Raw genomic sequence first — 23,940 nt, forward strand, 5'->3', positions numbered from 1 at the left:
ATTCCTTCCCATTTCAATCCTTCAGGAAGACATCTCTGTGGTCAGAATATCAGCTGCGATTTTCCTGGGTGGAGGTAGGGGCTTTTGCTGTGACTCCAAGTCCCCCAACTTCCTCTGAGGGTTACTGGAAAGATGAAAGGCATGCATGACTGTGAAAGTCACTGCGTACAGCAGGTGCTCAATAATTCTTTTGAGAGCAAAGGAAGGGAGGTAGATGATTGCCGTGCAAAATGGGCTGTCAGAGCAGAGCTGGGCCTGGAGGACGAGGGGAAGCTGGTGTGGGCAGAGTTGGGGGAGGGGCATGCAAGGTGGAGGGAACAGCATGTGCAGAGGCTCTGAGGTAGGAATGAACTTAGCCTGTGGCTGGAGTGGCCAGAGTTGAGTGAGTGAGGGGGAGAGCGGTGGGAGACAGAGTTGGAGGCGTCAGCAGGGGAGGCCACACAGGGCAATGGGGTCCATGGAAAGGAGTCTGAATTGCTTTCAGAGTGTAATGGGGGGTCCATAGGAGGAGGGGGAAGGTCATGTCTGATTTAATTTTAGGAAGAGCCCTCTGACTTCTGTGTGGGGAATGGACTGCTGGGGGCCAAGGATGGAACTCGGGACCGATGGGAGGAGGCTACCACAGTGGTGAATTGACATCGATTGGGATGATGGATGGAGAGAAATGAATGGATGTGAAAGAATGTTTAGGCTGGATAACCAGCACCAGCTGGCAACAGATCGAATGGAAGAAGAAGGAGGGAGGTGGGGGTGAGGTGAATCTGATACCCGTGGGGGAATATCCAGGAGGTGGCTGGACCTATCAAGGGGGCCACTGAGACATGGGAGGCACCTCAGAGACGAGTCACGGAGGCCATGGGAGGGCATGAGATCCTCAGGAGGTGTGCACAGAGGGAGAGGAGACCACCCAGGACCAAGCTCTAAGGAATACCAACATTTACAAATTGGGTGAAGAAAGGGAGGGTCCAAAACGGACTGAGAAAGGGGAGCTTTGTGGCTGAGGTGGAAGATGGTCAGGGTTCACCTCCCAAAGGGCTTTGGATACCAGGCTGGGGGGAGTGCGGAGCCATGGAGGGAGTTAGAACAGAGGAATGACAGGCCTTTAGAAAGGTGTCTGTAGTGGATGGGGTGGAAGCTAGACTACAGCCAGCTTGCCCAGGGGTTAGATGTGACCCATGTGACCTGTTGGCTGAATATGTTGACTCCAGCCCACCCCAAGAAGTCTTGGGCCTGCCAGGATGGTGACCCCCACCCCATCCCTCCAACTCCAGACCATACACAGGAAAGGTCATACCATGGTGGACTCAGAGATCATCTCTTACAGCTACCCCCAGTTCCATATGGGGAACTGGGGGTGACAGTAAAAGCAGTCAGTGGAGGAGTTAGGATTAGAACCCAGCTGCTTATGGTGTGTGTGTGTGTGTGTGTGTGTGTGTGTGTGTGTGTGTACATATTTTAGTAAGAAAGCCCCCTTCATATAGGTTCCTCACTTCACTCAGGCCTCTGCTCAGATATCCCTCTCCAGAGAGGCCTCCCTGGACCACTTCATCTAAAAGAATTGCTCCCCATCCTCTTACTCTGAGTATTAGTGCCCTGTAGCTGCTGTAACAGATTTCCGTGAACTGGATGGCTTAAAACAACACAATTTATTAGCTCTTGGATTTGCAGGCCAGAAGTCTGCAATCCAGGTGTCGGCAGGGCCACACTCCTTCTGAAAGCTCTAGGGGAGGATCCTTCCTTGTCTCTTCCAGGTTCTGGGGGCTCCAGGTGTTCTTTGGCTTGTGGGCGCATCACCCCAATCCCTGCCTTTGTCTTCACATGGCCTTCTCTTCTGTGTGCCAGATCTCCCTCTGCCTCTCTCTCACACTCTTTCTTTGGCTGCGCTACATGGCTTACGGAATCTTAGTTCCCTGACCAGGGATTGAACCCAGGTCCTTGGCTCCCTCTGCCTCTCTCTAGAGGGACACTTGTGATTCCAGTTAGGACCTACCTGGATAATCCAGAATCATCTCCCCATCTCTAGATCCTTACCTTAATCCCACCTGCAAAGATTTTTCCATATAAGGTCACAGGTTCTAGGGATTAGAATGGGATATCAATGGTGGGGGGCAATACTCAGCCACTCCCCCATCCCCACTTTACCTTCTTCAGAACATGTAGCCTTTCTGTGGTGTCCTAGCATGTCTGTTGGTGGTCACCACCCCTAAGGGACAGGGCCATGTCTGTCCTGCCATCATTACATCCCCATGCCTAGAACAGAGTCAGACACATAGCAGGGGCTCAGAAATGATTTGCCAACTGAATGCTGAAGAGAAACATGTAGAACCCTTAGTGGAAGTCCTGGCCTGTGGAAGCCAGAGGAAGGTCACAATTCTTCGTAGTAACCCACTAGCTGGCTTCCCCGATATTGCTGGCGAAAATCATCATCCATCGCTAAATTGGTAAAGAAATAAATACCCATGGCTACTTCCTGTGGCATGTGTCACCTAGAGCTGCCCATGGGAGAGGCAGCCCAATTGCACATCAGTGGTCTTAGTTCAGAGCATATGCCTGGGACTCGTGACTTGGAGCTCTCTGTGTGTCATTTTGGAAGGTTGCTTACTCCCTCCCCCTCCCCCTCCCCTTCCAGCCCTCCAGAGGGCATATTGCCTACACCAGACTTTCTGTATTTTAAAAAAGATTTTAACTGTGGTAAAATACACATAACATTTACCATTTTAACCACTTAAGTGTATAGTTCAGTGGTATTAAGAGCATTCACATTGCTGTGCAACCACCACTACCATCCATCTCCAGAACTTTTCCATCTTCCCCAGCTAAAATCCTGTATCTGTTAACATTAACTCACCATTTCCCCCTCCCCCAGACACTGGCAACCACCATCCTCCTTTCTGTGTCTATGAATGTGACCAGTCCAGGGACCTCATATAAGTGGAATCATACAGTATTTGTCCTTTTGTGTCTGGCTTATTTCATCTAGCATAATGTCATCAAGGTTCATCGGTGTTGTAGCAGGTGTTGTAGCAGGTGTTACAATTTCCTTCCTTTTTAGGGCTGCATAATATTCCGCTGTATGAATGGACCACATTTTGTTTATCCATTTTTTCGCTGATGGATGCTTGGGTTGCTTTCACTTTTTGGCTATTGCAAATAGTTCCACCATGAACACGAGTGTACAAATATCTATTTGAGTCCCTGCTTTCATTTCTTTTGGGGATCTACCCAGAAGTGGGATTGCTAGAACATATGGTAATTCTACGTTTACTTTTTTGAGGAACCACCATACTGTTCTCTGGAGCACGGCTGCACCATTTTACATTCACTCCTGCAATGCATAGGTTTCCAATTTCTCCACATCCTTGCCAACACTTGTTATTTTCTTACTTTCTTTCTTTAATAGTAGCCATCCTAATGAGTCGTCATGTCATCTGCCTTGTAAGTCAGACCATTCCAATGGGGTCCTCCACATTTGGTAATGACCCATCCACCTGCTTTCCCAGGACACAGCAACCAATAGAAACTTCACCTCTGCCTGGATGATGTGGTTGGACTTTGGCTGGTGGAAGAGCCAGTGGGTTGGAGGCCCTGGGAGGGGGCACCCCTGGCAGGGGTGGGTGGGTGTTGAGGACACAGGCGAGGACCTGCAGTGCAGGGTTTCTTTAGCTCTGTTGTCCAAGGAGGTGGGAGCACAGAGGGAACCCTTGGCTCATAGGACTGAGTGGAAAAGATTGATGAGAGCAGGACCTGAGCATTTTCAGCAGTCTCCTTGGTGTTGTCTGAGATCCATGGGCCCTCAAATTGATTGAGGTTGGCCTTGGTGGGGGTTCAGGGGACCCCTGCCAGCTCCCAACTCCCGTGAGTTGGAGGCACTGAGCTTGAATTGTCTTGAAAATGGAGAGAATGACGGGACCTGCCTTCAAGGATTGCCTTAAGATTCCATGAAATGAGGCACCACCCTAATGGTGGAGCATGGCAGGTAGTAAGTGCTCTACACCTGGTCACTGTGTTATTAGTATTATTTGTACACACCCACTCTGTTTTGGTTCCTTCAGGAGCTGACTCTAGGGCAAGGATTTGAGTGCAAGTAGTTTATGTGGGAAGTGATCACAGAAAAGACCAATAAGGGAGAAGGCAGTGAACCTAAAAGAATTGAAAACAGGGACTCAAACAAATACATATACATGCCTGGTCATAGCAGCACATTTCATAGTAGTCAAAAGGTGGAAACAACCCAAATGTCCTATAGATGAATGGATAAACAAAATGTGATAAGTTCTTACAATGGACTATTACTCAGCATTTATAAGAAACGAAGCACTGATACACGCTACAAAGTGGATGAACCTTGAAAACATCATTCTGAGTGAAGAAAGCCACAAAAGACACGAAAAGTCGCTGTGTATGATTCCCTTTATATGAAATGCCCAGAATAGGCAAATCCGTAGAGACAGAAAAAAGATTAGCGGTTTCCAGGGGTGGGGGGGAGGGGGAGTGGACTGCTAAATGGAGACGGGTTCTCCCTTTGGGGTGATGGAAATGTTTTGGAACTGGATAGAAGTGGTGGTTGCACAGCATCGTGAATGTATTAATGCCACTGAACTGCTCACTTTTAAATGCTTCATTTTATATCATGTGAGTTTTAACTCAATTAAAAAAAGAAGGAAGAGGAGAAGAAGAAGAAGGAGGAGGAGGAGGAGGGGGAGGAGGGGGAGGAGGAGGGGAGGAGGAGGGGAGGAGGAGGAGGAGGAGGGGGAGGAGGGGAGGAGGAGGGGGAGGAGGGGGAGGGGGGAGGAGGAGGAGGAGGTGAAGAAGAAGAAGAAGGAGGTAAGACAGGGGAAAGGAGGCAGCTAACAGAGAAGGTTTCTCTTGTGGGCAGCTGAAGTTTAATCCTGCTGGGGAACCCTAGCAGTGCATACAGAACCCACACCTCAGAGTCATTGCACTGGAAAGGAGCTGGATTATTTATCCAGCAGTGCTCATCAGTCATTGATTGAGAGCTACTTTTGGCAAGAAGGAGGAGAGGGAGTTTGTTTCAATTTTCTAATACTCTGGCCACCTGTGCACGGGCAGAGAAGTTGGGAGGGATGCCCTGAGAAGTCAAGGCTGAGGGCATATGGGTGGGGCCAGCTGGCTGGAGGTCACTGCTCTGGGAAGAAGCATCCTTGGTGTCTGGGACTTACATGTATTGAGTGCCTACTATGTGCCAGGCACATCACGCTTGGCTTCACAGGTCATCATGTGTATGGCACACATGTGGCCAGAGGGTGGTTCCCACCTGCACTAACCCCCACCCTATGTGTCCCCCCAGGATGCTGCCCATCACAGAGCACCTGCTGCACCTCCTGGGATTGGAGAAGACAGCGTTCCGTTTGTATGCCCTGTCCGGGCTCCTTCTCTCCCTGCTCTTCTTCCTCTTCCGTCTGCTGCTGCAGTTCCTGAGGCTCTGCTGGCACTTCTATATCACCTGCTGCCGACTGCGCTGCTTCCCCCAGCCGCCCCGGCGCAGCTGGCTGCTGGGCCACCTGGGCATGGTGTGTGTGGCTGGGCAGGTGGGCTGGGCAGGGCAGGGAAGGTACAGATGTTCAGTAAGGATGATGGACCTGCTGGCTTCCTTCATCCCCCCAAGAATCTAGTTGGAGCCATGAACAGACCCATCTTACAGGATCTGAGTGAGACTGCGGTTCAGAGAGGGCAAGCAGGAACCCAGGATCACACAGCTTGGATGAGGCAGAGCTGACTCTAAAGTTCTCTCTACAATTCCAGGCTATTGCTGTAGCAACAGGTACCAGTGCTTGTGAAATCCCAGAGTGGGAGGCAGGGCACCCCTGTAGATTTTGTTGCTTCACCTACCCCACAATGTGGTTTCACACACTCTCTCTTTCTCTTTAATGCTGTGGTCCCAGGTGAGGATTCCAACCCTTTTCTTTCATTTCATTTCTTATTTCACATATATATTCCAGGTATTATTTCAGGCACTTTATAACTATTAGCTCATTTGGTCCTCTTGACAATCTTAGAAGGTAGGTCCTGTGACTATCTCCATTTTTTCTCCAGAGAATACTATGGCACAGAGAGGTTAAGTAGCTGGCCTTAGGTCACAGAGCTTGTAAGTGGCAGCGTCTGGGTTTAAACCCAGGCTGTCTGGTTCCAGCGTCCCTGATCTTAACTGTCTACCCTTGCCCCTCTAGCTTCTGGATGAGAAAGGCTGGACTTTTCTAAAAGGGCTTCAGAGGTCAGAAGAGAGAAAGTCAGACTCCTAAGGGTGCTGAGGCTTTTGGGGCCAGAGTCCAGCCCCTATTTCCCTGCTGGACTCAGCTGATCCCCCTTCCAGGCCCAGATGAAACCGAGGGACAGTTGTGGAGACCTTCCTCATGCTGAACTTGGAGGAAGACTTTGGAGAGGCACTTTGGGGCAATGGTCACCAGTGTGGACTTGCCAGTTTCTGCCATGAGCTGCCTGTGTGACCCTGACAAGCTCTTTCACCTCCCTGTGCTTCAGATAACTCATCTGCAACGTGGAACTATAATCATTCCTAATAATCTCGTGGGATTGTTTCAACGATTCCCGAAGTCGTGTCTGTGGTATGCTGGGCACTGAGCCTGCTACACCGCGGTGGATGTATGAGCTCAATTCTCGGGTCCTGCGGAGACTGGAAGTAACAAGTGATTATAGACACATTTTAGATACTGCTTGGAGTGAGTGTCTCAGAAGAAGGAAGCAGGAGACATTTCCACTCAATAGTGCAAGAAACATTCATTTTATTATCCTCCTGCAGCCAGCACTCACCAAGTTTTGGCTGTACCTGAATCTCCTCCCTCTTTCCCATTCTCCAACCACTGCTCAGGCCTCCTCCTCTCCTGCTGTTCCATGGTCCAGGCTCCTCCCTGGGCTCCTGCCTTTAGTCTTACCCCTCCAGTCCATCCCTCATCCTGGTCCCAGAAGGATTCCTGAATCCAGCCATGTCCCTCCCCTGCTTATACACCCTCCATGGCTCCCCATTGCTGTCCTGAGAAAGTCCCAGCTTCTCAGCTGGAGTTCAAGTCCCTTTAGACTCCAACCCCCACCCTCCTCACCTGTTCTACCATCTCCCTCTAGTCCCATAGAATGACTTTCTGCTCCTGGAACAAGCCTCTGACTTTCCACCTCCATGGCCTTTGCCGAAACTGTGCCCTCTGCCCAGAATATCCTTCTCTGTTAGATGAACTTCTACTCATTTTTCATGCCCCATATCCAATGCCCTTGCTCCAGGAAGCCCTCTGGCATGGATGGTGGTCCTGGAAATAGTGGCCAGCCTCTGGTGCCATGGGCGGTTGGCCAGCACCAGTTCTGAAGTCCAGCCTTGACCCCGTGGGCCCGCCATGAGACCTGGATGATGCCATGATCTCCCTTGGGTGTGGACAGGCTCAGGGCTGAACCTGATCAAGAAGGAGACACAGAAACCAGAGAGGAGTCATTTGTTCATTCATTCATTCATTCTACAATTGCTGGACCCTACCATTGGCCAGGAACTGGGTTAGGCTCCTTTATATCTGAGCTCTCCCAATTCTCATAACCTATGAAATAGGGATGGACCTGCCCTATATTATGGATTCGATATTTGGGGCTCAGAGAGGTTAGGTGACTTGCCCAAGATCACACAGCCGCTGAGGGTGGATTTGAGCTCAGATCCATCTGACATTGAGCCTGAAGTGCTCTGCCTCATAGAACATGTTGGTTAAGAGCAGGCGTTTTGGAGTTTGGGGGCCTGTGTTCAAATCCTGGCTTTACCACTATGGCAGGTGATGCCAGTGTCTGCGCACATCCTCTCGGCCCATGTCTGGCTGCAGTGGGCTGACTTCTAGTTGCTAGCACCTGTGTTCTAGGGCTTTCTCTAGCAGCTGAAGCCCACTCTGTGCGGGTGGACTGTGAACTTCAACCTCAGCCGGTGATTATGGGACTAGGGGAGTTGGTATAAAAACACCCCAGCCCCCTCACCTTCAGGTGGGTTGACTCTGAGATGGATGTCCCCCAGAGATCCCCAATGGGACTGAGCCCCAGTTGCCCATGGGAGTAATTCCCTTGACAACTCTTTGCTGGCTGCCTTTCCTCTCTATCTCACTTCTCCTCTCCCCACCCATGTTTCTGGGGATCACCCCCCAAATAAACTGCTTGCCCTAGAACCCTTGTCTCAGGTCCTGCTTCTAGGGGAGCCCAAACCAGGACAGTCGCTTTACTCACCTGTAACTTAAGACAAATCATTTGACCCTTCAGAGTAAAATAAAATGGGGAAAATAGTAGCAACTACGTCATAGGGTTCTTGTGTGGGTTGAAAAAATGCCCACAGCAGCACCCAACTGCAAGCACGTGTATGTGTTAAAGAGAATAATACTAGTAATATTTTGTTATGAACGTAGAGGTACTAGATTAAGTGCCAACTGTTATCATTATTGCGTTTACTCTTACTGCTTTTATTTCTTGAACACCAGCCGTGTGTCAGGCCCTGTGCTGGGGCTCTTCCACTTTGCTATTCCATGAATCCTCTCAGCTACCCTCAGAAGGGGAGTTGACTTTTCTCCCAGTTTTCAGATGAGGGAATGGAGGCTCAGTGAGGTGCAGCCAACTGCCCACAATCATACAGCTCTTCCCGGCTTGTTTTGAGGGCAGGGGAAGTGGTGGGAGGGAAGGGGTGGGGGAAGCCAGGGCTGGACACCTTCTCACTACCCTTCTCTACCACCCTCTGCAGTATCTCCCGAATGAGACAGGCCTCCAAGATGAGAAGAGGGTGCTGGACAGCATGCACCATGTGATCCTGGTGTGGATAGGACCTGTCCTGCCACTGTTGGTTCTGGTGCACCCTGACTACATCAAGCCCCTGGTGGGCGCCTCAGGTAGGTGGGCTGGGCCTCTGAGTGATGAGTAAACCCTCAACTCCCAGAGCCTACCTGGGTTTCTAGGCAGGTGGGCAATCCAGAAGAAGGGCCATTTGAAGGATGAATAGGAGTTTACCAAAGCCACGATGGCAATACAGATAATGGGAACAGCATGGGAAAAGACGTGACAATAACATTCCCAGGAACTTTTAGAGAATGTTCACCTCTCAGAGTCAGAGCAGACATGTTCGGATAGGCAGTTGTTTGCCCAAGCTTTTGTTAAATGGTTGTTGCTCAATTTTAAGCCATGGCACTCCTATCATTTGGGTTCTGACACTCCCACTGTGGCTATCGCAGCCTTCAGGCTGGCCCTGACTGGCAGAGAGGGAGAGGTAGAAGGATTGCTTCTCCCTTCTGCCATCCACACCTATTTCAAGGTGCAGGATTCCCAAGTGTGCTTGGCAAGCTCTTGCTCAGGCTTCAACATGCAGCTCTAATGACCTCCTCCTCCAGGAAGCCTTCTTTGATTCCCCCAGACAGACCATAGGTCTCTCCTCTAGACTCTCCCATTCTCACTCCTAACCATTTAGCGCTGAATGTGTCTGTGTCTAGCACTATCTTCCTCATAAGAGGGGCTCTGGGCCCTCAGGGTGGCCTCGCATGTACCTGGGCATCTCCAGAGGCATAAGGGGACATTTGAGAGAGGAAGGATGGGAAATAAAGGGCTCCAGGAATTTTAGGACCTCTGGCCTCAGCTTTGGTCTCTGCAAACACACGTATGGAGACCACCTTCAAGGCTGCCCCCTGAGCCATGGAGGAGGAAGGGGCTGCCATCCTTCCCTTTCCCAGCTCTGCCCTCCTCATGCCTCAGTGTCCCCCATTATTGCATTTGTAAGGGAATGACCATCCCCACTGAACAAAGAGGGAAACCTGGACCCTGGGAAGGGTGACTCTTCCAAGGGATGGGCACCAAGTTGTGGAAAGAGTCCTGGGCCAGGACTTGGGTGGGCTGGGTTTGAATCCAGGCTGGAGCATGTACTTGCTGTGTGACCCAGCAGTTCGTCTAGCTTCTCAGGGCTTCAGTTTCTGATCTGTAAAATAGGGTGGTTGTGAAGAGTCAGTAATATAGTGTGGGTTGGTTTTCTCTCTTCTGCCTTTTTAATATCTTTTTTCTTTCTTTCTTTCCTCCTCCCTCCCCTCTCCACCAGCTCAGAGCATCTGTTTTCTGAGTGTCACCCTGCATGGTTATAAGACTCCAAGTAGACCAGGCAGTAGAGCCCCCATCATAAGCTTGGCAATTTAGTAAATGCTCAGGCCTCTTTTTCTCCTCTCCCCTGCCCTCTCTCAGGACAGGCAGGATATCTAGTGCCTCCCCCACTGGAGGAGCTGGATGGTAGACTCCAGCTTGGAGAGGGTGGGGCTGTGTGAGTCAGGAGAGGCAACTTGGCATCAGGCCTCCTGGCCCCAAGGTGTCCGGGCCCCTCCATGCCTGTCTGCCTGAGATTGGACAGACCTGGTCCTAAGTCGTTAATTCCATCCCCTACTGGGGCCTCCTTGGGACCGCATCTCGGGGGTTTGCTCCTCTAGGCTTAAACCCACGTAGCTGATGGGCCCTGAGAAAGGCATGGCTCTTCTTAGAACCTCTGTTTCTTCATCTTTTAAGGGGCATTTGGGATATACAGAGAAAGTAGGTGAGAATGCTTTATAGAAGACAAGGCAGGATATACAGGCATTTAATTGTAGCTTGCTTTCATATATTCGTTTTAAAAATTGAGCGGAAATCACATACCATATAATTACTTTTTTTAAAGTGTAAGGTGTTTAGTGTGGTCACAATGCTGTGCAACCGTCACGTCTCCCGAGTTTCAAAACCTTTTCATCACCCCATAAAACACTCCATAGCCATTAAGTTATCACTTACCATTCCCCCTTCTCTTCATCCAGTGGTAAACACTTTCTGTCCCCATGGATTTTCCTTTTCTGGGTATATCATAGGAAAGGAATTATACAAAATGTGGTCCTTTGCAGCTGACTTTCACTCAGAATAGTTTTTGAGGTTCATCCTCATTGTAGCAATGATCAGGACTTCATCCTTTTTTAAGGCTGAGCAATATTTCATTGTATGGATGTATGGATATACCATATTTGCTTATCCATTCATCCGCTGACATACATTTGTGTTGTTTCTACCTTTTGGCTGTTATGAATAATGGTGCTATGAACATGTGTGTACAAGTTTTGGACATATATTTTCATTTCTTTTGGGTAGGTACCTAGTTGTAGAATTGTGGGGTCACGTGGGAACTCTATGTCTAACTTTTCAAGGAACCACCAAACTGTTTTCCATGGTGTCTGCGCATTCATTTTTCCCTATTAGGGTCCTGCTGTGAGCTGGGGACCCAGCTATTCATCTCACAAGTTCTTGACACAACTGAGCAATAATTATAGTCACAGTAGTAAAAATAGCCAACAGTTGGTTAGTTATTCATTTATGTGCATGAATATTTAATGAGCACCTACTGTGTGCCAGGAGCACATTAGTTCATTGAGTTTTTTGTAGGGTTGCCATGAGGTAGGCAGGATTGTTCGATTTTCTTGCCCAAGTTTACACAACCAGTTAGGGCTGGGATTTGAACCCAGACCGGGCCGGCCCAGAGGCCAAGCTCTCAATCACAGTAATATGAAGCTTCCTGCTGGGCACTTGTAGGGGCTTTTCTTATATGACCTTCTTCAGGGTAGATGTTACCACCTCCTTGTTACTGGAGGGGAAAGTGATGGGAGAGGCAGCCTGGACACAGGCTCTCCTGGCATTGAGTGCTGAGGGTTGGATTAGAGGAGGGACCTGAGGATGACAGAGCAAGGGCTTGGCTGGAGAGGTTTGGAGAAGGTTTCCTGGAGGAGGCATCAGTGAAACTGGGCTTTGAAGGATGCATAGGAGTTTGCCTGATGAGAGGTCCCAGGTAGAGGGTCCTAAGTGCAAAAGTGCAGATGTGTGAAAATGCCAGGGGAATTCAGGTGACTTGGGGTGTCTGGAGTGAAGATGACATGTGGGGAGAAGTAGGAAATGAGACAGGAGCTGGACTCAGAGCACCTATGTACAAAGTGAAGGAGCTTGTGTTTTATCTTGGGGGTGTTAGGGAGCCATGGGAGGTGTTTGAGCAGGATAGCCATTGGACAAGTTTGTGTGTCAGAAAGACCCCTGAAGGTCCTAGCGTGGAGTCCAGAGCCCAGAGAGGAGAGGAGTGACTAGACTCCCACCTCCTCCTTCAAAGCTGCCTCTTCCAGGAAGTCTGCCTTGACTTCTAGTAACCCTTTCTCTGTGCCTCCCTCTGCTCCTGGCACACATTCTACCTTCTTGCTAATTACATGGCATGTCTCTGCTTCCCTTTCCCACTACACCCAGAGCTCCTCCAGGCAGGGTGTGGAGCTGAGCCATCTCTGGGGCCCCAGCATGGGTTGGGCACAGAAAGGTGGCAGCACAGGTGTGTAGAATGGGAGAACGAGTGGACAGACGATTGTGCATACAATCGGCCAATGCCTGGGGAGTGTAGGTGGCTGAATCATATCTCAGGTAAAAGTGACATTACTTGAGTTTCAGGTACTTCCTTCCTGGGCCCTGCCCATTCTGTCCCAGATCTATTCAGCACATAGAAAGGGAATGCATTCACTCATCCATCCAACCACCCACCCACCCATCATCCATCCATCTATCCATTCATCCATCCATCCATCCAACCATCCAACCATCCATCCAACTACCCACGGATAGTTCTCATTCATTCATCCTTTGATTGGTTAATTCATTCATACAATAAAAATTTATTTAGCACCAATATGCTAGTGATCAACAAGGTCCCTCCCTTCAAAGCGCTTGTAACTGGATGGATACAATCCAGAGTGATTGGTGGGAGAGGGAATGGCATCCAAGCAGAGACTGGAAGAATGAGGAAAGAGTGTTGGAGGCAGAGAGGATGCCTGATGGAAAGACTCAGAACAGAGAGGGAACACAGCTTTTCAAGGACCTGAGAAAAGTTCTATGACGTTAGCAAGTTGGGTGTGTGCAGGAAGGGGTGGCTGTGGTGGAGGAGAGAGGTGTTCTGAGAATGGTCTGGACTGGGATACGTCATTCAAGGCTTTGTAAATGGGCTGAGCAGCTGTGCTTGAGGCTGATGGGGGTGTGGGCAGAAAAGGACATGGTCAGCTCTAGAGTCAAGTAAGATCCCCCTGGGTCTAGGGTACAGGACAGACTGGAAAGGGCGAGGCTGGAGGCTGGGAGCACAGGAGGTGTAATTCAGATGGCCTGAGTTGGCAGAAAAGAGGGGGTGGATTAGGAGAAGAATCAGGTGAAGAAAGCCAAACTGGAGAGAAAGCACGGCCTGGGCAAAGGTTTGGAAGTGAGGGACAACGTGTGGGGTTATTTGGTGTATGCTGAAGGATGAGATGGGAGAGGCATACAGCAGCAAGGTAGGGCAGGGCCCTCAGTGCTAGCCTGAGCTTGAGCTTTTTTACAAAGGTTTTAGGGAGCCATGCGAGGTGTTTGAGCAGGGAAGGCTCACGTTCAGATCAACATGTTATAAGGCTCTCTTTGGGGCAGGTGTGGAGGATGGAACTGGAGGGGTGACGTGGGAGGTGAGAGCCCAAAGTGGAGGCCCAAGGAGGTCATAAGCAGAGGTCAAGGGTCAGAACTCTGTTTTGAGACATCATCACCTCTTCTCTCTCCACAGCTGCCGTTGCCCCCAAGGATGACCTTTTCTATGGCTTTCTGAAACCTTGGCTGGGTGAGCTCGACGCTGGGTAGCCTGGAGCTGGGGCTTCAGGAAAGAGGGGGCAGGGTGTGGGGTTTGTTGGTGAGGTCCTTAACCTTGGTCTTCTGGGTCCAGGAGATGGGCTGTTGCTTAGCAAAGGTGACAAGTGGAGCCGGCACCGCCGCCTGTTGACACCTGCCTTCCACTTTGACATACTGAAGCCCTACATGAAGATCTTCAACCAGTGCACCGATATCATGCATGTGAGTCCCAAGGTTTCTTGGGAAGAGGGTATCCTGGAAGTGAGGCTCGTCCAGGCTCCAGCTCATGGGCGAACCATGTGATGCCAGGAAGCCTCACTTCCTTTATCTATAAAGTGGTCTTGTAGTGAACTTGCAGCTGGGTCATTGTCAGCCCGGCTGAAGGTCTGTGGTCTCCGTACCCATTTGCCACGTGTCTTTCTCTTCCAGGCTAAATGGCAGCGCTTGGCAGAAGGCTCAGAAGTTTCCCTTGACATGTTTGAGCATGTCAGCCTCATGACCCTGGACAGTCTTCAGAAATGCGTCTTCAGCTACAACAGCAACTGCCAGGAGTGAGTGTGGCCTCCCTGGGGAACATAGGGTCAGCTGCTCCAGGGGCGAGGTGACGAGAGGAAAAAGGAAACTCTTAGCTGTTAGGCACTCCTGCGCGGCTGGTGCTCTGTGACTGACAGGCTGTGTGGTTCCGGGAAACTGACATCACCTCTCTGAGCCTGTTTCCTCATCCCCCAAATGCACATCTCCATCCCATCCCCACAGTCATCGTATGAGAATTATAGGGGATAATGTGAGTCGATAGCTTGGCATACAGTAGGTGCTCGGTAGACGCTAGTTTCACTCATTCCTCCGCAGAAGGTACGTGGTCTTTGGAAAGACCCTCCCCACACTTTCTGAGCCTCAGTTTCTTTGTGAAATAGGGATGACAATCCCTGACCTTCTGAGAGATGTTTAAAGCATAAAATGATATAGCACTGCCCTGGCACATGAGGGATGTCGAGTGAATATTTGTTGAATGAGTGAAATAACCATAGCTCTGGTTCATTCATTCATTCGTCAAATATTTGTGTGTACCTACTATGTGCCTGGCACTATGCTAGCCACTGGGGATATGGTGGTAAGCACTAAGCCCAACTCCTTGGAGCTTACAGTCTAAGTGGGGATATAAGGAATAAGGGACATAATGACTGTCAAGTTTGTAGCACATAGTAGGTCCTCAACGACAAGCTGCTGACTTTGTTACTCAGGGCCTTCTAGCGGTATTGTTTCCGTTGGGTAAGGTGGAGATGGCCTTAGTAATTAATTCGTTAATTGATCCAAGAAATATTTATCGAGTGCCTACTGTGTGCCAGCTCTAGAGTAGAATACAGTGGTCAACAAAACAGATAAGGTCTTGCTCATCTGGAACTTACATTTTAGTGGGAAGACAGGCAGTAACCATGAACAAATAAACAAGAAAATGCCAGTTGGTGATTAGTGCATGAAAACAACAAGCATGCTTCAGAACTAAGGACAGCTCTTTGCAATCCTGCCCCCTGCAATTTAGTTTTTCTTTCTTTCTTTTTTTTAATGAGAACTTTACTGAGATGTAATTGACATACCATACAGTCCACCCATTTAAAGTATACAACCAATAGTTTCTAGTATATTCACAGGGTTGTGCAACCATCACCATAATCAATTTTAGAATATTTTCACCCAAAAGAAACCCTGTACATTTTAGCACTCATCTCCCACTTCCCACTTCCCTTCCAGATCTAGGCAATAACTAATCTTCCTTCTGTCTCTATAGATTTGTCTTTTATGGAAATTTCATATAGATGGAATTACACAGACTTCTGTTTCTGGTTTCTTTCAGTCAACATATTGTTTTCAGATTCAACCATGCTGTAGTTGAATTATCAATAATTCGTTTTAAAAATTGCTGAATAATATTCCATTTACCACATAATACCACGTTTTGCTTATCCAGTCACCTGTTTATAGACATTAAGGTTGTTTCCATTTTTTGGCTATTATGAGCAATGCTGCTATAAACATTTGTGTACAAGGTTTTGTGTGAATGTTTTAAATTCTCTTGAGTATATACCTAAGAGTAAAATTACTGGGCTATATGATAATTCTATGTTTAACTTTCTTGGAACTGCCAGACTTTTTCCATAAGTTGGTTGCACCATTTTACATTCCTACCAGCAGTATGGGAGGGCTCCAGTTTCTCCACACCCTCATCAACACTTGCTATTATCTGTCTTTTTGATTATAGCTAGCCATCCAGTTGGGGTAAAGTGGTATCTCATTGTAGTTTTTTTTTTGCATTTCCCTAATGGCCAATGCTGTTAAGCGTCTTTTCATACGCTTGTCGCCCAGTTGTATGTCTTCTTTGGAGAAATGTCTATTATATTCTTTCCCCATTTTAAAATCGGGTTATTTGTCTTTTTTATTATTGAGTTTTAAGAGTGCTTTATATATTTTAGATACAAGCTTCTCATCAGGTATATGATTGGCAAATATTTTCTCCCACTCTGTGGATTGTAGCCATTTAAGTTTAGTGATGCTACATCTATTTAGAAGTCCTCATCCCTCTTTGGGCCTGTTTTAAAATGTACCTAGAAACAGATCAAGAAAAATTGCCATTGAAAAGACAGTTTGTTACTTACTGCTCCCAAGATGAGGGGGCATGCCACACCACACAGGGCCACATGGGGAAGGAAGCCCCAGAAGAAAGCATGGCCAAAACATTTTTGGGGGTGTTCTACGGGAAGCAATGGGAAAGGCAGGGTATGTAGGCTTAAGATTGGCTAGTTTGAATAATTTCAGCAGGCTCTGGGGCACAGGGGTGCCCCCAAGTTATCCAGTGCCTGGCCCTGGGGTGATTAAGGCAGGGGGATAGTGGCTCAACCCAATAATGTTTGGAGTATGGACTCTGGATTGGCTGGTTTGCAAAAGAAAGGCATGCTCCTGGGTGAGTCATTTGCTATCTCTAAGAAATGGCTAGTCCTGGGAGGGTTGGTATCTCTCCAGTCAGTGAGGCCCCAGATGGCAGAGCATCAGGTATACAAGGAAATAAGAAAATAGAGTTAATTCAGGGCCTCTCTTTGTAACCTGCCCTTTGGGAGAGGAAGCTTGTCTTAGGGTACGGGGCTTTGCTCATGGCCTTTCTTCTCCCTGGCAGGAAGATGAGTGATTACATCTCGGCCATCATTGAGCTGAGCGCACTGGTGGTTCGGCGTCAGTATCGCCTGCATCACCACATTGACTTCATCTATTACCGTACAGCAGACGGACGGCGTTTCCGGCAGGCCTGTGACACCGTGCATCACTTCACCACGGAGGTCATCCAGGAGCGGCGGCGGGCGCTACACCAGCTGGGGGCTGAGGCCTGGCTTAAGGCCAGGCAGGGCAAGACCTTGGACTTCATAGATGTGCTGCTCCTGGCCAGGGTGAGGCTGGACCCTGGAGGGTGGAGCTCTGCCCAGGACAGCCTCCTCATGAGTTGCAGCAATAGTGCAAAATGAGAAACTTACATGATAAACTTACATGAATCCAGACTTACATGGATTTAGAATGCAGGCAGATGCAAAACACGTAAGACTGTATTCCTTCGTCAGTGTTGCCGTAAAAAAGCGCCACACACTGGGTGGCTTAAATGACAGAAATAAATTTTCTCAGTGTTGGTTTCTTCTGAGACCTCTCTCCTTGGCTTGTAGCTGGCTGTCTTCACCTGTGTTTTCACATTGTCTTCCCTCTGTGCATGTCTGTGTCTTCATCTCCTCTTCTTATAAGGACACCAGTCATATTGGATTAGAGCCCACCCTAATGACCTCATTGTAACTTAATCACGTCTGCAAAAGGCTTATCTCCAAATTAGGTCACATTCTGAGGTACTGGGGGTTAGGATTTCAACTTAAGGGTTCTGGGGTGGGGCTGGGGAGGGACAGAATTCAGTCCACAATACAAAGATGCAATACAAGACCTTGAAGAAATGTGACACTTGCAGAGATAGGTGGTCACCTATTTGTGGTGCTTCTGTGGAGTTTCTGGGCAGCACCTGGGTTCTGGATTCAGACAGTCCTGGATTCTGGTTCGATAATAGCTCTGCTGCTTCATGGATGTTTGACCTTAGTCATCTAAGTCTTCCCTCTGAGCCTCAGTTTCCTCTTTTACAGCGTGATGATCGTAAGACCTGATCACAAGATGGCTGTCAGGCATCTGGCAGGATGCTTGGCGCTAGGAGCTGCTGAAGAAATACAAAGTCTCTTCTTCCTCGCATCTTTGGCTCTCTTTCCATCTTTCTTAGACAAGTTGCATACATCTATCTGCCTGGAATCCTTTCCCCTGCAGCTTGGCTTAAGATAAAGAAGGGGGTGTCTTGACTTTGGAAGAACTCCTAGGATGTGGCGGGTGGGATGAAGTGAGCTGAGCAGAGTCTGCTGCCCATTCCAGGATGAAGATGGGAAGGAACTGTCAGATGAGGACATCCGAGCTGAGGCAGACACCTTCATGTTTGAAGGTGAGGACATGGGGTGTGGCTGGGGAAGGATGGGAAGGAGCCCCATTGTCTGAATACAGCATCTCCTCTATCTTTGGGCAGCATCCATTTAAGCTCCTTATCTGCCTGCAGGTCATGATACAACATCCAGCGGGCTCTCGTGGGTGCTGTTCAACTTGGCCAAGTACCCAGAGTACCAGGAGAAGTGCCGGGAAGAGATCCAGGAAGTCATGAAAGGTCGGGAGCTGGAGGAACTGGAGTGGTTAGTCTGGGGTCATGGGGGTGGTGGGGGCAGGTTGAGTTCAAAGCCTTGAGTATAAATCTCTGTGCTCTACCACTTACTGACTGTCTAACCTCAGACAAGTCACTTAAGCTTCTTGAATTTCAACTTCTTCAACTGTAAATCGGGGATGACAAGTCACGCGTATGCCTACCTCATAATGCAGGAGTTAAGAGTGTCTTAGTCAGCAACGGTTGCAATAATGCTGCCTAACAAACAGCCCCCTAAGTTCAGTGGTTTGCAGCAAGCATTTATTTATTGCTCTTGTCTGCACATATTTCTTGCTCTTGTCTGCATATTACTCTTGTTACTCGGGGCTGCACTGAGTTGAGTGGAGATGCTTCCTAGCTTAGGTTTGGGTTCAGGTTTTTTCCACGTCTCCTCATTTTTCATGGACGAGCAGCCACGCTGGGCATGTTATCCTCAAGACAGACTCCAGAAGCACAAAGAACCACACAACTTAAAACCTCTGCTTGCACTGTAACATTCCATTAGCTAAAGCAAGTCATCTAGGGCTTCCCTGGTGGCACAGTGGTTGAGAGTCCGCCTGCCGATGCAGGGGACACGGGTTCGTGCCCTGGTCCGGGAGGATCCCACATGCTGTGGAGCGGCTGGGCCCGTGAGCCATGGCCGCTGAGCCTGCGCGTCCGGAGCCTGTGCTCCACAACGGGAGAGGCCACAACCGTGAGAGGACCGCGTACCGCAAAAAAAAAAAAAAAAAAAAAAAAAAGCAAGTCATCTGGCCAATCCCACCATGAATGGGGTGGGACATATGCTCCAGCCATCCAAGCAGAAGATACTCAGAATCACATGGCAAAGGGCATAGTGTAAAATTCCAATGTGGGGGGAAGTGTAAGAATCAGGAATAATAATCCGATTTACTTCAGATGTGTGCTGTGTGGAGCTGATTTTGGGCGATGCAAAGAAAACACAGCATTGAACAGTGAGAAAGTTCCTTTTGGTTCATTGTCAGCCATTTGGATTATGACCTCAGGGAGACACTTTCAGTTAGTGCCATTGTGTCTTTAACACCTTGCTAATCCTTGCTAATCTGCCTTTTTAACAAAGGGAGAAGATACCTCAGGTTCTGAGAATTGGGCAGGAGGTGGTATCTAGCCAGAATTTAACAACTGTCTTCTGTTTTCCCAGTGGTGTTTATATTTATGGATACCTTTATGCCAGGCATGCCATTTGCCCTTTATGGTAGCAACAGAGAGTTTCTATGAAAGATAACCAGTTAGTGTAAAGAAAACAATCTAGATCATTAACCAAGGGTTATAATTAATCCAGCTTTTTTTGCCCTGAAGTCCAAAGGAAAAAAAGCTAATGTACTGTAAGAAGAGGATGTATGGGTTTATAAATACTGAAATTGATCTATACAGGCTGGTAAATTGCTGCTACCCCAGGTCCCCCTGGCTGTCCTGGCACCTCCCCAGGGATGCCCCCTGACCTCCACATAATTCATCAGTTAAAGGCTTAATGCTGGGCTCACAGACGTCCGGCTAGTGCTGCTCTGATTGGTCAGGGGTCAGATATTTTACTTGCTGAGGGTTAGAGGTGTGTGCAGGGCACAACTGCAAATGCCTGAAGTTGGGGCAAGTCTGAGATCCTGGACTGGTTTCCTGCAGCTGCTCCTAATTGCCTGTGCACAGGTGTGTGTATATATGTCTGGGGAAGGGAGTGGCACCATGGCCTGGACCCTAGTTACCCACTGTTCCACATTCCCCAGGGATGACCTAACCCAGCTGTCCTTCACCACTCTGTGCATCAAGGAGAGCCTCCGCCAGTTCCCACCTGTGACCCTGATCTCCCGCCGCTGCACGGAGGACATTAAGCTCCCCGATGGGCGCATCATCCCCAAAGGTGCCCTCTATGTGCTCCCTGCTGCCTGCCTGCTCTATTGCCCATGGGGTCCTGGCCATGCCTGCCCCAGGTGCACCGTCCCTGTAGGCAGTTTATAGCCTGTTGTTTCTGGGGTGATGGGGGAGACTCAGTTGTGTGTGTGTGCTGGGGAGATAGAGGTTGGTGAGTTCAAGCAGAAAGGAAGGAGTGTGTGTGGCAGGGTGGGTCCTGTGAGGGTGCAGGTAGGGAAGGGTTGATTTCATTCCATTGCCAGATATTCCCTGGAGACCAGGTCCTGTCCTGGGTGATGCTGGGCATCTAGAGAAGCCTCATCCCCAGGCCCAAGCTTTGAGTACCACCCAGACTGGGGAAGATACATCAGGGCACAGACATTCCCAGACACATGGGGTGAGGAATGGGCTAAAGGGAGGGACAGAGGCTGGAGCAGCCCCAAATAAGGAGCGATGGCTGTATCTGGGGGTGGAATGCAGGGAGATGGGTGTATCTGGGATGGAATGCAGGGAGGGCTGCCTGGAAGAGGTAACGTGAGAGGTGAGGCTTGCGGGTTGGAAATGAGAGCATGTTTATGGAGCAGAGCCTCAGGGTGCAGACAGTGAAAGGCCTTGAATGCCAGGTTGAGGCACTTGAACTTGATCCTCAGGGCAGTAGGGAGCCATGGGAGGTATTTGAGTTGAGGAGGAGTAATGTCAGATATATGAGTGAGAAAGATCCCTGTGTGGCCAGGATGGCAGCTAGAAAGATGGTGATGGGAACCTCTTATGGAGAAGCAGGGGGAGTGGATGGGGCAGCAGAATTTTTTAGGAAAGGATGGGCAGGAAATGGTGGCAGATGGCTTGTGGGAATAGCATGGCTTCAGGGAGAGCCAGGGAGGCGTAGGTCTCCAGAGGAGGTCCTGGTTTCCCTCGGTTCCACTGACCCAATGACCCCACCCCTCCCCACAGGAATCATCTGCTTAGTCAGCATCTATGGGACCCACCATAACCCTACAGTGTGGCCTGACTCCAAGGTGAGCTCCTGCCCCAACCCTCTCTTCTCTCAGCTTCTTTCTTCTCAGAAGGGGCAGTCCTTGGTCAGCAAGGCCTCCCCTCCCCTCCCCTCCTCCCCAGGGAGCCAGATGGCAGGGCTGGGTGTAGGGCTTGAGTCCTCCTCCCATTTATTCACCCATTCACTCTTAATTCATTACATCAGCAAATCTTTATTGAGCATCTACCATGTGTCAGACCCAGTGCTGGGCACTGAGGACAGAGGAAGATACTGTCTTTGCTCTCACGGAGCTCACAGTGAAGTGCAGAGGAATAAAATAAGCTGATAAACAAGATCATTTTGGATGTTGATAAATGCGCAAAGGAAACAAAACTGGAGTGGGTCGGGGGGTGGGGGAGAGAACTTTAGCTCACACGGTGAGGAAAGGCCTTACCAAAGAAGAGATGTTTGAGCTGAAACTGAAAACATTTACACTGAAGAGTGAGGAGCAGGGAAAAGTGTGTTCCACATGAAGGAAACAGCAAGTGCAAAGGCCCTGTGGTGGGAATGGGAAGGAGGCAGGTGTGGCTGGATTGTAATGAGGTTCTCTCTGTCCTGCTGGTCCGGTACCCAGAGGCTGAGGGCGGGAACCAGGTTGGGATGGCTGAACCAGCCCTCAGGCTCACCCCCAGTCTGCTCTTGCCTAGGTGTACAACCCCTATCGCTTTGACCCGGACAACCCACAGCAGCGCTCCCCGCTGGCTTACATGCCCTTCTCTGCAGGACCCAGGTAACTTCTATTTTCCCCAGTCCAGGTGAAGCGTAGGAGGAACATCGAGGTCAGTGGAAGATCAGGGATGCACCCATCAGGAGCAGAAACCACGTCCACTCGGGTGTCCCCGCCAATCCGGTACCCTTTTCGTGCCCTCAATACACCAGGAAGCCCCCAAATCAGATTCTGCTATATCATCCATGGGTACCAACTATCTACAGTGTGGCCTGACTCCAAGGTGACTCCATGGCATACAACTATCTACTGTATGCCAGGCCCTGAGTTCTGGGCTCACATGCTCCTAATGGCTCTATGATGCCTTTGTCTGGAAGTTGAGGTTCAGAGGGGGAGGTCATTTACCACATCCCAGGGACCCCGCACACACAGAGGCTGGGCCTGAGCTCCCTGTTCCCCGTCCTCCAGGAACTGCATCGGACAGAGCTTCGCCATGGCTGAGATGCGCGTGGCCGTGGCGCTGACGCTGCTGCGCTTCCGCCTGAGCGTGGACCGAACGCGCAAGGTGCGGCGGAAGCCCGAGCTCATTCTGCGCACGGAGGATGGCATCTGGCTCAAGGTGGAGCCGCTGCCTCCGCGGGCCTGCGGGTCGGCGCGCCCCTGAGGATCCCCGGGGGCCCAAGCCCCGCCCAGAGAGGCCCAGGTTCCGCCCCCGAGGGCCCAGGCCCCGCCCTCAAGATCCTGAGGGCATAGACCACGCCCGTCGAAGTCCAGGCTCATTAAGCAGCCTTGTGGCACAGGTCACACCCACTTAAGGCAAGGCTCCGCCCCTGGAGGGTCTGATCCCGCCCCCTGAGGTCCAGGTCCCGACCCCGGAATGCCAGTTTCTGCCCTCTTGTTTGAAGGACCAGGATTGGCCACTCCCCTCGGGCTTAGGCCCCGCCCCAGCATCCTTCGGATTCAGGTCTTCAGGCTCCGCCCATTGAGACTTCCAAGGACCTAAGACCTGACACCTAAGGCCTCCGGGATACAAGCCCAGTCTACTTCAGATCCCGGCTGGCTTTTAAACTGAGGATTTGAGAACTGGAGCCTGAGATCAGAACCTTGAACGGAACATCACCTTCTTGAGGCCCCCAGCTCATGTGGATGAACTCCTTAGGAATTAGGTTGCATCCCAGGGCCCACGCTGTTTGTTGTTGATTTGTAAACCCAGACTCTCCCTTTCAAGCTCCTTCCTTCCTCCCTTGCTCAAAGGCCCTTTGCTGAGTGTCCTGATTTTTGCAGAATAAAAGCAAGGGATGCGGACATCCCCCATTATCCATCCCCTAGCCAGGTCAGATCCTTACACCTGGATTCCAGCAAGGAAATGAGGGGTCCTGGACAGTTGGGAAGCTGTGGGCTAGGAGACTGGGAAGCCATTTGTCTTCGGACATAAACTCAGACTTTTGGGGACAGTTTGTGCATTCATTTATTTCAACATACTGCATAGTAAGTGTCTGCTGGCACTGGGCCAGGAGCACAACACCAGGCAAATTCCTGCCCTCAGGAGGATGGGGGGGGGCATATGTTGGACAAATAATTCCATGGGTAAAATTATTTGCGACCTGTGACAAGAGAGGCCTTGGTGCTGCACAAGCATAATGGGTGGAGGGTGGCTCAAGGAAAACTACTCTGATGCTGAAGTTGGAGTAAAAGTTGAGTGGTGACAAGAGAGAAAAGAGCATTCCAGGCAGCAGGAACAGCATCTGCAGATGTCCTGAGGTGGGAGAGAGTGTGGTATGCTTGTGGAACTCACAAGGGGCCAGGGTGGCTGGATCTGGGGAGTGGGGGCAGAGTGGAGGAATGGTGCGCAGGGCCCAACAGCACAAGAACTGTGGGCCGCATCACAGTTCAGGCTTTATGCAAATGGTAATAGGGAGCTATAGTGTGTGTGAGCAGGGGCAAGAGAGGTTATGGTCAGATCTGGGCTGTCAGGGAGGTGGCTGGGAA

General features: G+C 49.8%; 1 protein-coding gene across 1 annotated transcript; it reads left to right on the forward strand.

Moving 5' to 3' along the window:
* The first annotated feature begins 5,309 nt into the window (after positions 1 to 5,309).
* On the forward strand, positions 5,310 to 22,615 carry CYP4F22 (cytochrome P450 family 4 subfamily F member 22). Its single transcript, XM_065873779.1, has 12 exons — positions 5,310 to 5,531; positions 8,723 to 8,867; positions 13,574 to 13,627; positions 13,730 to 13,857; positions 14,065 to 14,186; positions 16,802 to 17,069; positions 18,073 to 18,139; positions 18,251 to 18,380; positions 20,128 to 20,261; positions 21,203 to 21,267; positions 21,932 to 22,014; positions 22,420 to 22,615. Exons 1-12 carry the CDS (start codon positions 5,310 to 5,312, stop codon positions 22,613 to 22,615), a joined length of 1,614 nt encoding a protein of 537 aa, XP_065729851.1.
* The last annotated feature ends 1,325 nt before the right edge of the window (positions 22,616 to 23,940 follow it).

This window comes from Phocoena phocoena, chromosome 3, assembly GCF_963924675.1.
Source record: "Phocoena phocoena chromosome 3, mPhoPho1.1, whole genome shotgun sequence".
Classification (NCBI taxonomy): domain Eukaryota; kingdom Metazoa; phylum Chordata; class Mammalia; order Artiodactyla; family Phocoenidae; genus Phocoena; species Phocoena phocoena.

Bases quoted from the DNA above. Each gene is read 5' to 3' on its own strand.
- CYP4F22 (XM_065873779.1), top strand. From the start codon at position 5,310: ATGCTGCCCATCACAGAGCACCTGCTGCACCTCCTGGGATTGGAGAAG. The intron at 5,532-8,722 runs GTGTGTGTGGCT...CACCCTCTGCAG, and splicing joins TGCTGGGCCACCTGGGCATG to TATCTCCCGAATGAGACAGG. The intron at 18,381-20,127 runs GTTAGTCTGGGG...CACATTCCCCAG, and splicing joins GAGCTGGAGGAACTGGAGTG to GGATGACCTAACCCAGCTGT.